Below are 12,188 nucleotides of genomic sequence, written 5' to 3' on the forward strand. Positions count from 1 at the left end.
CTGTAGATGTTCATACTCTACAGAGGATGTACGGCTGTGAGGTTGATGACGGCAACACTAGTGGATACGATCGCTATGGTTATAATGGAGAAGATTTGATGAGTCTGGAGCTGAAAACTGCAACCTGGATTGCAGCGAATGATAAAGCCGAGCTCGTCAGAAAGATGTGGGATCCTGATGGGAGTCAAGCTAAAGGCTGGAAGACCTTCCTGGAGAATGATTGTAGTGAGCAGTTAAAGCGATACATGTCTTATGGCAAAGAGTCTGTGGAGAGGAAAGGTATCATGTGACCTTATTATTAAAAATAAAGTTGCGTTGAACGCTTTTTCTCATTTATAAATGAATGAATGTGTCCGTGTGTCTCTGCAGTTCCTCCTACAATGTCCATGTTCAAGACACCCTCGTCTTCTTCAGAGGTGGTGTGTCATGCTACAGGATTCTTCCCCAGAGCACTGAATATCTCCTGGCTGAAAGATGGACAGAATGTTTATAAGGATTTAGGAAAGACATTACCCAATCTGGATGGAAGCTTCCAGAAGAGGAGCATCCTGGAAGTCTCTACTGAGGAGCTTCAGAAACACAACTACACCTGTGTGATTGAGCACAGCAGCTTGGAGAAGGATTTGGTGCTTGTTCCTGTGAGCGAGTGCCGAACCCTAAAAGGTCGGAGAAACACTTTCCTATAAATCTACACATTTCCAGAGTGAACACTGATTTACTGAATCAGCAGATAATAAACTCTGTGATGATTTAACAGGTGGAGGATCACAAGAAGGAGTGATTGGTTTCCTTGTCGGGAATCACATTATCATTTTTATTGTTATTGTTGGAATTTTGGTCTGGAAGAGGAAGAAGATCAAATTCTGTAAGTGAAAGACTCTCGAGGTTATTAAATATTCATATGTTTTTTTTAATATTAAAATGAACGAATAATTAAATTAATTCTAGAAACTCATACCTGAAGTAAATGTTTGTGTCATATTCAAATGAACTCAAATTATCAGTATTATTTATGATCACATTTTTTTTCATTTCAATCTTAGGTTCCAAATGTCCTAGTTGGACGAACACTGGTGAGTGAAGGAACTGTTTTCATTCTTGTTGTTTGTTTTTGTAAGTTTAATTGATGAAGTAAAATTAAGTGTGAATTCGAGATTAGTTTTATGCTGCGAATGAAACACAGCACACAGACTTTATAATAACTGTCTCTCCATCATCTGTGTTCCAGGACACTCCCCTGTTTCACAAACATAAATATATTGGATGGTCAGACCTCTGCAAGATGATAAAGAAAAGCAAGGACACACTTTTGCATTTAGAGCTACAGACAAGTACAAACCCTTTAACACACTCTGTGGATTAGCGTTTTTGTTTTTTTTGTATTAAAACTACCTCTGAGGCTTTGAGGTATGTGTTAGAAAAAGCTCCTTCACCTTAAATGATTCATTCTCATCCAAGCTAAAGTTCTGTGTTGAGAATTAAGTGAATTATATCCACCTGAAGTGCCAATTTATAGCTTTCATGCTTTCTGACACCAGTATTTTTATTGATCCAATGGGAACTGGAATTATCATCCAGAAAAACATCACTCTAGACCAAAGGTTCACACATTTTCTGCTATGAAGGGCCTGAAACAATCGATTGATTATGTAATATTTACAAATAAAAGAATAGAATGTATTCCTCTGTAAAATAAATGTCATTTCACTGTGATTTTAAACATAGAAACAATCCCATTTATAACGCAACATAGTTTTCAGTCTATCGACTGGGACATGGTCCGCGTTTGGGCATCTGATCTAGAAAATCATTTCCCTCCACTATTTCAGTGGTCATGTGAAACTTTTTCTTACAACTGAGAGTATTTTTGTAGAAATGTTTCTAAGGTGAAATGTGATTTATATTGTGTATTAATGGCATTATTGATGGTGCACTGGAAAAACATGTTTTGTACATATTATTAAAATGGAGTAAAAGTCTAAAGCGATGACTGTGTTGTATATTAACACATCATTACAGATATATTCTGCACATGTAAATACAGTAGCAACACCACCAGTTTGTAAATTGCTTTAGGGTGTTTTTAAGCAGATACCAAAACAATGGAGCTCGATGACTTGTTTCCTTCATGCACATACATGCACAGATACATTTTGCAGCAGTGCTCAGGTTTATCAGGTTTTTCCATTGTAACAGAAACCAACTAAAAAGGTCCTGATGACTCGGGTATCAACAGGTGCTGTGATTGTTTTTTGGGTATTGGGTCACCTGGTCGTAAGTACGGTATGTGTTTTTTGAGCATCAAATCCACATTTAGTCCAAATTTGCTCTTCTAATTCCCTCCACTCTTCTGTGAAGATGTTCCACTAGATTTTTGGAGTGTGCTTATGGATATTTCTGTTCATCAGCCACAAGGGTGTTATGAAAAGCAGGTACTGATGTAGGTTAAGAGACCTGGGGTGCAGTATCTAAACTATTTACCAAATTATGATCATGTTTACAGTCGATGTGTAAAAGATTATCGTTACTATAACTGTATTTCGAATGTTTACATTGTGATGTGTTTGTAACTATATATTATAAATAAATTGCGAATCTTTATTAAAGATCTGTGTTGGGATTTTCACAAAGGCCCGGTAGTGGAAGGTTAGTGGCGCTGGGATTTGAACTCATGACCTTTGGAGCAAACATCTTAACCACTGAGTGACCACTTCCCCTTCACAACAAAATGTGTTTCAAATGAATGCATGAAATCCTGAAGCCACCACATTTACACTCTGACAACATCCTCATGAGTTAGGAAAGGAGTATTATTCTCACTCAGACACAATCTACCAGCTGAAATGGCAAAACTTTATAGAACTTGATAGAACTCGAAATGTATAATAATACAAAAAACTGTTAAAAAAAAAAAGCAATATTGGGAATAAAAGATCAGGAATGATGAACTTTTTTGGGTTGTATTTCCATGTGAGTTTGCACCAGTTTGTAGTGAGTGTGGGACAAAGACAATGAGATAATGTCTGGTCAATATCTTAAGATGGGAAAAGTCTCATACACACAACTGTGTGTGTGTGTGTGTGTGTGTGTGTGTGTGTGTGTGTGTGTGTGTGTCCCCTTTTCAATGTGGACAATAACTCTACAGATAAAAAGGAAAGGAAAAGGGGGAAAGGTGCACCAACCCAAATCTTTCAGGTATTTGTGACTTTGAGGAAATGATGGTTTAATGGTTGTGTAACTTTTGTACGTCACTGTTCTGCCCAGAAACCAGTGACGCTGAAGGCAACAGATTTCGGGGATTTGATTGGTCCTGTCTGATTTCTGATTCATTCACAGGAGCAACAGGTCGGAATCCGATCTCTCTTTGAAGAAATCAGATTTTAGGGGTTTTAGAGAATTTGGAGTCTAAATGTGTCTCATTCCGCACTATGAGGGTTTTATACAGACTTTCATTTTCCTCACATTCTCTCTTAGATGCGTTTTTCCGAACAATCCGAACATCCGCACTGGGGTGAAGATATTCAGCTAACCAGAGTGTTTTCCTGGAAGAAGGAACATTTAAATGAACCCCACTAATTCTCCAGTTTAGTGGAAATGCGGGTCTTATTCCTCTGTACAGTCTTTTTTACTTATGGATTTGCCGGTAAGTCTGTCTGTCTGTTTTATTTACAAATGTACACTGAGCAGAAAACTTGTTAAACACGACTCAGTTTAATTGTACAAATCCTGGTCTTAAATCATACCCGACAGTCTGATGTTATATATTAAAACAGTATTTATTCTATAAATAGACGCTTAAAATTGCAGTAATGTGACTTTATTATCGTCAAAACAACATGGCGACGCTGTTAAACTCAGAGCTCTGATCGGATTTACCTCTGCATCAGGAGCCCCTTTAGACAAATACACCGATTTTACTCGATATGCGACTATTTTTAGATTTTATTCTACTTCTGTCGAGTTCAGGTGATTTAATGAGCTTTACATTTTTATTTACCGAAAACAACCACCGGCTTTATACGGGAAGCGACAGCAACGATCACGTGACCCGACATCCAATAGGAGTGAAGATCACGTAATCCGACTTCCAATAGGAGTGAAGAGAGTAAAGATCACGTGACCAAACTTCCAAGAGGAATGTACAGAGTAAAGATCACGTGACCCGATTCCACTATGAGTGCGGAGAGTAAAGATCACGTGACCCGATTCCACTAGGAGTGAAGAGGGAATGTTAAGGGATTTAGCTAAGCTAGGCTAAATGGTGTTTGTGCTTTCAAGTGGAAGATTTAAAATGGAATTGTATTTCTGTCTTTATAATAATTTACAGTTATCAGTCCACTGTTTTATCTAAAAAAATAAGTGTATTAAAACAGTTGACTTGTACAGTCATGGCGTTCATCTGACTTGTGAAGGGAAACAGTGTGACATTGTAATTGATATATTAAATGTCACTTCTTCTCTTTGCAGAAAAACACTCACTGCAGTACCTCTACATCGCAGTCCAAAAAGGAAACAATTCCCCAAACATCTCCCAAACTGTGTTCAGTGCTGCTGTTCTGCTGGATGGAGAGCAGGTTATGTCCTACAACAGCAGTGAGCGGATACTAATCCCTAAAGCCTGGATAAAGGAGACGGAGACTGAAGATTTCTGGAGTAGCGAGACACAGGAAATGCAGGGCTATCATGATGAATTTACCAAGAAATTCCATATGGTTTTGAAACTGTTTCATATCCATACAGGTACGAACTCTAGCACATTGGCTTGTATGCAAACAGCAGCACTCAATGATGGGATTTAATTTCCTTTACTGTGTGTGTGTGTGTGTGTGTGTTTGCAGGAGTTCATACTCTACAGAGGATATACGGCTGTGAGGATGAGAACAACGGCATTGTTAGAAGATACGATGAGTACGGTTATGATGGACAAGATATCGTCAGTCTAAACCTGGACAGCAAAAGCTGGTCTGCAGCTAATGGATCTAAGACCATTAAAGGAATTTGGAAGACTAAAGAAGCTCAATTCTGGATGAGCCAGTTGGAGACTGTGTGTACAGACTGGTTTGGGAAATTCTACAGCAAACAGAGGAAATGTAAAGTGAATCATCAGCTGCATCTGCTACACACAAACACTCAAATATAGAGGACGGCCATCATCATTTACACAGGGACAGCTCTGAGAGTGTCCTTCACCACACACACACTTACTGATAGTGTACACACTAATAACACACTTAGCTTTTAGTTTCATATCAGTGAAGTTTTTCCTGTTTTTTAAAAAGTATATAAATAACTATATTATAAATGTCTGTGTGTGTCTGCAGTTGGTCCCAAGGCATCACTGTTCCAGAAACACTCGCCTTCTCCAGAGGTGGTGTGTCATGCTACAGGTTTCTTCCCCAAAACAATGAATATCACCTGGCAGAAGGACGGCGAGGACGTACACGAAAATGTGGAGCTCAGTGAGACGTTACCCAACGAAGATGGAAGCTTCCAAAAGAGGAGCATTCTGAAAGTCTCAGCTGAGGAGCTGCAGGAACACACCTACACCTGTGTGATTGAGCACAGCAGCTTGGAGAAGGAGATGGTGCTCGAAGTACCAAAAGGTCCTGATCCACTACAGAATTACAGAGTGAACACTGATTTACTGATGCAGCAGATAATAAAGAGTCTGTGATGATTTAACAGATGGAGGATCAGGTAGAGAACGAGTTGGGATCTTCGTCGGTGTGATCGTGGCTTTCGTTGTTCTCGTTGCTGCTCTTGTGGTCGGGAAAGAAAAGGAACTCTGGTGAGTGGAGGAAGGAGACGGTCTTCAGAGAAATGATATTTACACTCTAATTCTTCTAATATGGACACAGTACACAGGTTTTACAATAATAACACTATCATCATCTGTTTCAGATTTCAGAGATGAACCAGATGTAAGTGAAACTCAATCTGAAGAATTTAAACCACAATCTATTTATTAATATTTCAAGTTAAACTCAGTATTTGAAAGTTTTTCAGACAACTCTAATCCTACTGCTGTGAGAGAGGAAGACATAATACGAATGTGTGGAGGAAAAATCCAAAGAGTTAACATTAATTTAACAGTGTGTTAATGAAGTTTTTTAATTCTGCTTTATTTATCTGCACATTTTCGGACATATCTCTTGATTTAAGATGTTGGAGAAGAAAGCTGAGCAGTATTATGATAGTCAGTAATTGTTATGGTTTTGAATGATATATTCAGTCTTGTCTAGATTCTGACTGATCGCTAACTCTAATGTACGGCGACGCTAGAATTTATATTAGCATTATTTTAAATACCATTGTTATTGGCTATAAACACACAGACCACCCAATGTTTAGGTGTGCAAATGTATTGAAACAGACTGGAATTAAATAAATCATTATTAATATCTGTCTAATAATCTGTTGCTGGTAAAAAAAATCTACATTAAGATGGCAACATGTTTAATCTCTGTTCTAGAACTTTGTGGTCCACCAGTGTTTTTTTTTTTGTCATTTTCCATCTGGTCACCTGACTCTTACTACTAATGAGGTTTCATGTTGTTTGGCTTCTCTTCATAGTGCGTGAGGACATGGTGACCTATGAACCCTGGGAAGCTTTCAAAGGAGAAACATTCTTAAGAAAGAAAGAGTTGTCTGAAAGAAAGACAAAAAAAATGAATTGCTGCTGTATTATATGTATATAAAATGTTTATACTTTAATAAAAATAAGAAAAAACTACACGAGGTTTTTTTTTCCTTCAGTTCTGTCCTCTAAAAGCTTTTTTTTTTATTTGTTTATACTAATTTTTTCTGTTAATTACTCAGTATTAGAAAGAGCCCTGAAGTCTATACACTAGGGGGCGCTCTGAGACTTTCTATAAAAGACATTCTGATATCCAGTCCCGTGGCCACAGTAGACAGTAGGAAAGAGTAATTTATCAAAATATTATTTATATTAAAAAAAAAATTATTTATCCATTAATTCATCGTTTATTTGTGCTTTAATACACACTGAATGGCCAAATGTTCAGCTTTTAATGTTTATAAGAGCAAATCATTGGTCAGATTAAACTACTTCTTTCGGCTGCTCCCATTAGGGGTCGCCACAGCGGATCATCCGTCTCCATACCCCCTGTCCTCTACATCTGCCTCTTTCACCCCAACTACCTGCATGTCTTCCCTCACCACATCCATAAACCTCCTCCTTGATCTTCCTCTTTTCCTTCTACCTGGTGTCTCCATCCTACTCCTTTCCCTTAAATACTTTTATGTTCCTCAATACAGAAGTCATTCCAGCCCAAAGAAAACCTTTATGGTGGATCTGTTTAGTGCGTCTCCACCTCTGGATTCTGGAGCAGAACATTTTTAAACCTTCTGAGATCCATTCTGCTTATCACCAGGTGACGTGGGGAACTCCCATTGGTCTGGGGGGATTTTTCCCCAAATCTTGAAGCGACTACAGATAGGGGGCGCTAAGAATTCAGGAAAACTTGTCGAAACGAAAGTGTTTGTTTGTACATAAATAGCTTTTTAATTACATCATATTAAAATATGACTGCTGGATTTGCGTGATGAAGATTTTAATTTTCTTTACATTTTCTTTTCTTCGCACATCTGCAGGTGAGTTTTCCACGTTTCGTGTTATATTGAGGAAAAAGAAGGAATCGGTACAAAGTGAATAGCGAAGTTTTAGTGCATTATTGCATAGAAACTAAATAAACCAATAACAGCCGGGTGAAGGAAAACACACATTAATGCATATTTATGTGAAACATAAAAAAAAAAACACTGTAATGGAAATAATTGTCTTTGACAACTTTATGCAGTTTAAAACTTTGACAAAGTATTTAAATATTCAATTTACCACGTCTATGATGTGTATATTTACTATGTTTTGATTCATTGTACAGTCCTACTTTGCATTATATTCTTATATTCAAGTGTGTGTGTGTGTGTGTGTGTGTGTGTGTGTGTGTGTGTGTGTGTGTACTTTTTTGAGTATCTAGTATCATAGTCTAACAGAAACCAAATCTCCACCCCATGCTACACAAAAAACATTGAGAAATGCCCAATATAGGTTAAAGTGTCTCTTCTGACAGTCTCCATTTAAGTATTAATGTTTGCATGCCTTGTGTGCTTTAACATCTTTAAAATAGGATCCTGAATTCTTTAGTCTTTTCCAAGAGCCAGGAGATTGTTGGAATCTCTAAAGTGTGTCAAAAAATATACAAAATGTTTACGTGAAATTTGCTCATTTCAGGATTGTGTTTTTCAGGAGTTTTGCTCCTTTATTATTTGAACAAAACTAATTAAGATGTTGGTTATTGTATTTACAGATACACACTGTCTGGAGTATCACTACATCGCCCTCACGCCCAGACATGCTGGTTCAGAGTTCACTGCTGTGGGTCTGCTGGATGAAAAGCAGTTTATGTTCTACAGTAGCAGTAACAAGATGCTGATCCCAGAGAACTGGATAAAGAACAGTAAGAGTGAAATCTACTGGAAGAATGAAGCACAGAACATGAAGGAATATCAGTATAGCTTTAGCATTACATTCAAAACAATAATGGATCTGTCTAATCACACTAGAGGTAAGAATAAACACCTTTCTGTGTTTTGAATGATATTGGTATTAATGATACGTGTCTGTCACCACCTGACTTTAAGTATAAGTTTATATATGTTAAATATAGTTTATAAAAAGGTCCAATGTCCAAGCTCTACATGAACTGGACATCTACTTCTTTAAAGGTCCATTATCTTCATGAGGTGGGACGTGACTGGAGCTGGCGCAACCTAAGGATTGGTAGAGAGATAGAATCAGTGGAGAGGATTTAGCCTTGCTGCGGTTCATTTACAAGTTGTGTTTGTGGTAATGTGTGTTTTATGTGTTGTTAGCGTGTGTTATGTGTAGATACGTCTTTAATCTGCACTTAAACTGGGAGCGTGTGCCTGAGCCACGAACACTGTCAGGAAGACTATTCCAGAGTTTAGGAGTTTTTAGACCTCAAGGAACATGACGGATTGTAGCATGGTTTGTAGGTAAGTAACAGTAGTTTGTAGTCGATTTGAAATCTAACAGGTAGCCAGTGTAGGGATGAGAAGATTGGGGTTATATGGTGATTTTTTTTTTTTCACCCTGTGAGAAATCTGGCTGCTGCATTCTGGACTAACTGTAGTTTTTTTTTTTAATGATGCAGCTCACATACTACAGAGGATTTACGGCTGTAAGATTGATGATGATGGCACCACAAGTGGATACAATCAGTATGGTTATATTGGAGAAGACTTTATTATTTTGGATCTGAACACTGGAACCTGGATTGCAGTTAATCCTCAAGCTGAGATCCTTAAACACAACTGGGAGTCTAATGACTATGCTACATACTGGAAGAACTTCCTGGAGCATGACTGTATTGATTGGATAAAAACATTTGTGACTGTGGAGAGAAAAGGTAAACTGTGTGTTCTGCTCTGATACTGTAACACACTAATAACACACTTTCACTACACACACACACACACACACACACACACACACACACACACACACACACACACAGATACTGTAAACACTGACCATGAAACTGTTTAACACGTGAACCTGATCCTTTATTAAATATTAATTATATTCATCATAAACTACAGTTTTCATCACAACCAGAGTGTAAATCATTTCTACACAATAAATGCTGCAGTCTTTAATGTGTAAACCTCCATCTTTATAACCTTCTACATCACACACACCTTTCACACATTTATTCATATTTTACTCTTTTATGGAAACACATGCTGATCTCCTACATTTCTCATACTTGTGTTGAGGAAAGACCAGATCACCTCCAGCAATGAATACAAGGTTTTCCTTCTCATTTATAAATGAATAAATCTTGAATAAAATGTATGTTTCTGTGTGTCTGTAGTTCCTCCTACAGTGTCTGTGTTTCAGAAACACTCATCATCTCCAGAGGTGGTGTGTCATGCTACAGGTTTCTTCCCCAAAGTACTGAATATTACTTGGCAGAAGGACGGAGAGGACGTACTAGAAGAGGTGGATCTCAGAGAGACGTTACCCAACCAGGATGGAAGCTTCCAGAAGAGGAGCATTCTGAAAGTCTCAGCTGAGGAGCTGCAGAAACACACCTACACCTGTGTGATTGAGCACAGCAGCTTGGAGAAGGATTTAGTGCTGCCTGTGAGCGAGAGACGAATCCTGAGAGGTCGGAGAAACACTTTCCTATAAATCTACACATTTACAGAGTGAACACTGATTTACTGATGCAGCAGATAATAAACACTCTGTGATGATTTAACAGGTGGAGGATCAGATGGAGGATCAGATAGAGGATCAGGTAGAAGACAAATTGCTGGTGTAGTCGCGGTTATTGTAGTTTTCATAGCTGTTGTAGCTCTCATTGTTGCTGAAATTGTCAGGAAGCAGGGAAACCCTGGTAAGTGGAGGAAGGAGGCAGATGAATATTTTCATAGAACAGATATAGAAATATTTGGATTTCAGTATAAACACTAATCTAATATGGACACAGAAGCCTATGGAGTTTAAATACAGTACACAAGTTTTACAATAATAACAGTATCATCATCTGTTTCAGATTCCAGAGATGAATCAGATGTAAGTGAAACTCCAATCTGAAGATTTTAAACCACAATCTATTTAGTAATATTTCATCAGAAGTTTAACTCTGTATTTTAATGTTTTTCAGGATACATATTTCAGACAACTGTTATTCTGCTGCTGTGAGAAAGTAAGACATGACAATGATCACAGTAAAATATGAAATAGAAATATGAGGAAAAATCAGAAGAGTTAACATTAAATCTCAGCCCAGAGCTCTTTCACTTTCTTCTGTCTCTATGTTCATTGTATGATACTTTATCTATGTGTTTATATGAGCTGTTATGATTCACTCTTTGAAACAGTCTCAGCTAAACTTCATTAAAGTTTATATCGAGGCTCTTCTGCTTTATTTATCTGCACATTTTCGGACATATCTCTAGATTTAAGATGTTGGAGAAGGAAGCTGAGCAGTATTATGATAGTCAGGAATTGTTATGGTTTTGAATGATATATTCAGGCTTGTCTAGATTCTGACTGATCGCTAACTCTAATGTACGGCAACGCTAGAAATTATATTAGCATTATTTTAAAGACCATTGTTCACACATCTGAGACACATCTGAGACACATATGAGACATTCCTGGTAAAAGATTTTCATTTACACAAAATCAGACATACTGCCCCAGTCCAGAGTTATTGGCTATAAACACACAGACCACCCAATGTTTGTGTGTGCAAATGTGTTGAAACAGACTGGAATTAAATAAATCATTATTAATATTTGTCTAATAATCTGTTGCTGGTTAAAAAAAAAGAAAATTCTTTGTCATTTTCCATCTGGTCACCTGATTCTTACTGCTAATAAGGACTTTGTTTTTTGTTGTATCGCTTCTCTTTATAGTACATGAGGACAAGGAGATGATATCCTCATCTCATCTGAACCCTGGAAGCTTTTAGAGAAGAAACATTCTGAAAGCTCCAGACGAGGAGCAGCAGAAACACGTTTATTGCAGGATTACGTGGTTCAGCACAGCAGCTTCGACAAAGAATTTGTGCTGCCTGTAAAGAAAGAGATTTCTATAAACTGGACTGGGAATTTGAATGTTTTTTATGGAAATATTTGATTCATCACAATGAAATTGTATATTATATGTATATAAAACTTTTATTATTTAATAAAAAAAGAAAAAACTGCACCCAGTTTTGTTTTGTTTTTTAAGTTCTAGGAAACTTTTAACAGGTTACTCTATATCCTTTGTAGCTCTGTCCTCTACCAGACCTTCTGCTGAAACCACTGTATCATTACCTGTAAATTGTATCATGATATACAAAATATAAAATCTGTGTAATTTGCCTATATCTGTAAATGACATGTAGTCAATGAGATGTAGTTTAAGTTCAAGTACTAATTTTATTTGTCACACACACACACACACACATACATGTGTACGGCATGCGGTGAAATGCTTTTTACGATAGTCCAGCATTTAAACATGAAAAATAAATAAATAAAAAAGTATAGAAAAATAAATGTATATACATGAATTCTAGAAAGGGGTGGATGCGTAAAGCAGATATTGAGTACAGATTAAAGTACTTTAGTGTGATTTGTCC

The 12,188-nt window shown here is 37.3% G+C and overlaps 4 protein-coding genes across 8 annotated transcripts in view; all 4 read left to right on the forward strand.

Annotated features, from left to right (window-relative positions):
• Positions 1-1,983, forward strand: part of LOC124380964 (major histocompatibility complex class I-related gene protein-like) — a 4,796-nt gene extending 2,813 nt beyond the window's left edge. Inside the window, exons 3-7 of the mRNA XM_046842322.1 lie at positions 7-279; positions 370-663; positions 758-865; positions 1,044-1,073; positions 1,229-1,983. Of these exons, the coding sequence (XP_046698278.1) occupies positions 7-279; positions 370-663; positions 758-865; positions 1,044-1,073; positions 1,229-1,254 (731 nt within the window). The 3' untranslated portion in view covers positions 1,255-1,983. The remainder of the gene's footprint in view (positions 1-6; positions 280-369; positions 664-757; positions 866-1,043; positions 1,074-1,228) is intronic.
• Positions 1-10,345, forward strand: part of LOC124380937 — a 26,638-nt gene extending 16,293 nt beyond the window's left edge. The window contains exon 9 of the mRNA XM_046842267.1: positions 10,285-10,345. The gene's annotated coding sequence lies outside the window, so the exon portion shown is untranslated. The remainder of the gene's footprint in view (positions 1-10,284) is intronic.
• Positions 3,215-12,188, forward strand: part of LOC124380948 (BOLA class I histocompatibility antigen, alpha chain BL3-6-like) — a 29,143-nt gene continuing 20,169 nt past the window's right edge. Inside the window, exons 1-7 of one of the 3 annotated variants that reach the window (XM_046842291.1) lie at positions 3,305-3,643; positions 4,468-4,740; positions 4,839-5,090; positions 5,322-5,603; positions 5,686-5,788; positions 5,902-5,921; positions 6,574-6,733. In XM_046842291.1, coding sequence (XP_046698247.1) covers positions 3,595-3,643; positions 4,468-4,740; positions 4,839-5,090; positions 5,322-5,603; positions 5,686-5,788; position 5,902 — 960 coding nt within the window. In that variant the 5' untranslated portion in view covers positions 3,305-3,594 and the 3' untranslated portion in view covers positions 5,903-5,921; positions 6,574-6,733. Of the gene's footprint in view, positions 3,644-4,305; positions 4,741-4,838; positions 5,091-5,321; positions 5,604-5,685; positions 5,789-5,901; positions 5,922-6,573; positions 6,734-12,188 lie in introns of those variants that run through there. The other 2 variants (XM_046842289.1, XM_046842290.1) reach the window with 2 other exon arrangements.
• Positions 7,479-11,770, forward strand: LOC124380960 (major histocompatibility complex class I-related gene protein-like). Of its 3 annotated transcripts, none has more exons than XM_046842313.1 (8): positions 7,479-7,614; positions 8,331-8,588; positions 9,198-9,452; positions 9,921-10,217; positions 10,314-10,448; positions 10,608-10,627; positions 10,719-10,760; positions 11,476-11,770. In XM_046842313.1, the coding sequence occupies exons 1-8, from the start codon at positions 7,566-7,568 to the stop codon at positions 11,494-11,496; spliced, it is 1,077 nt and encodes a 358-aa protein (XP_046698269.1). In that variant the 5' UTR covers positions 7,479-7,565; the 3' UTR covers positions 11,497-11,770. The 3 variants fall into 3 exon arrangements, with proteins under 3 accessions (XP_046698269.1, XP_046698271.1, XP_046698270.1); XM_046842315.1 differs by having other exon boundaries at positions 10,314-10,349; XM_046842314.1 differs by having other exon boundaries at positions 10,326-10,448.

Source organism: Silurus meridionalis, chromosome 27 (assembly GCF_014805685.1).
Source record: "Silurus meridionalis isolate SWU-2019-XX chromosome 27, ASM1480568v1, whole genome shotgun sequence".
Taxonomy (NCBI): domain Eukaryota; kingdom Metazoa; phylum Chordata; class Actinopteri; order Siluriformes; family Siluridae; genus Silurus; species Silurus meridionalis.

What these genes read in the sequence shown, in the direction of transcription:
- LOC124380960 (XM_046842313.1), top strand. Translation starts at nt 7,566, where the DNA reads ATGAAGATTTTAATTTTCTTTACATTTTCTTTTCTTCGCACATCTGCA. An exon ending in CAGGAAGCAGGGAAACCCTG is followed by an intron (nt 10,449 to 10,607) that starts GTAAGTGGAGGA and finishes CATCTGTTTCAG; the next exon opens with ATTCCAGAGATGAATCAGAT. An exon ending in ATTCCAGAGATGAATCAGAT is followed by an intron (nt 10,628 to 10,718) that starts GTAAGTGAAACT and finishes AATGTTTTTCAG; the next exon opens with GATACATATTTCAGACAACT.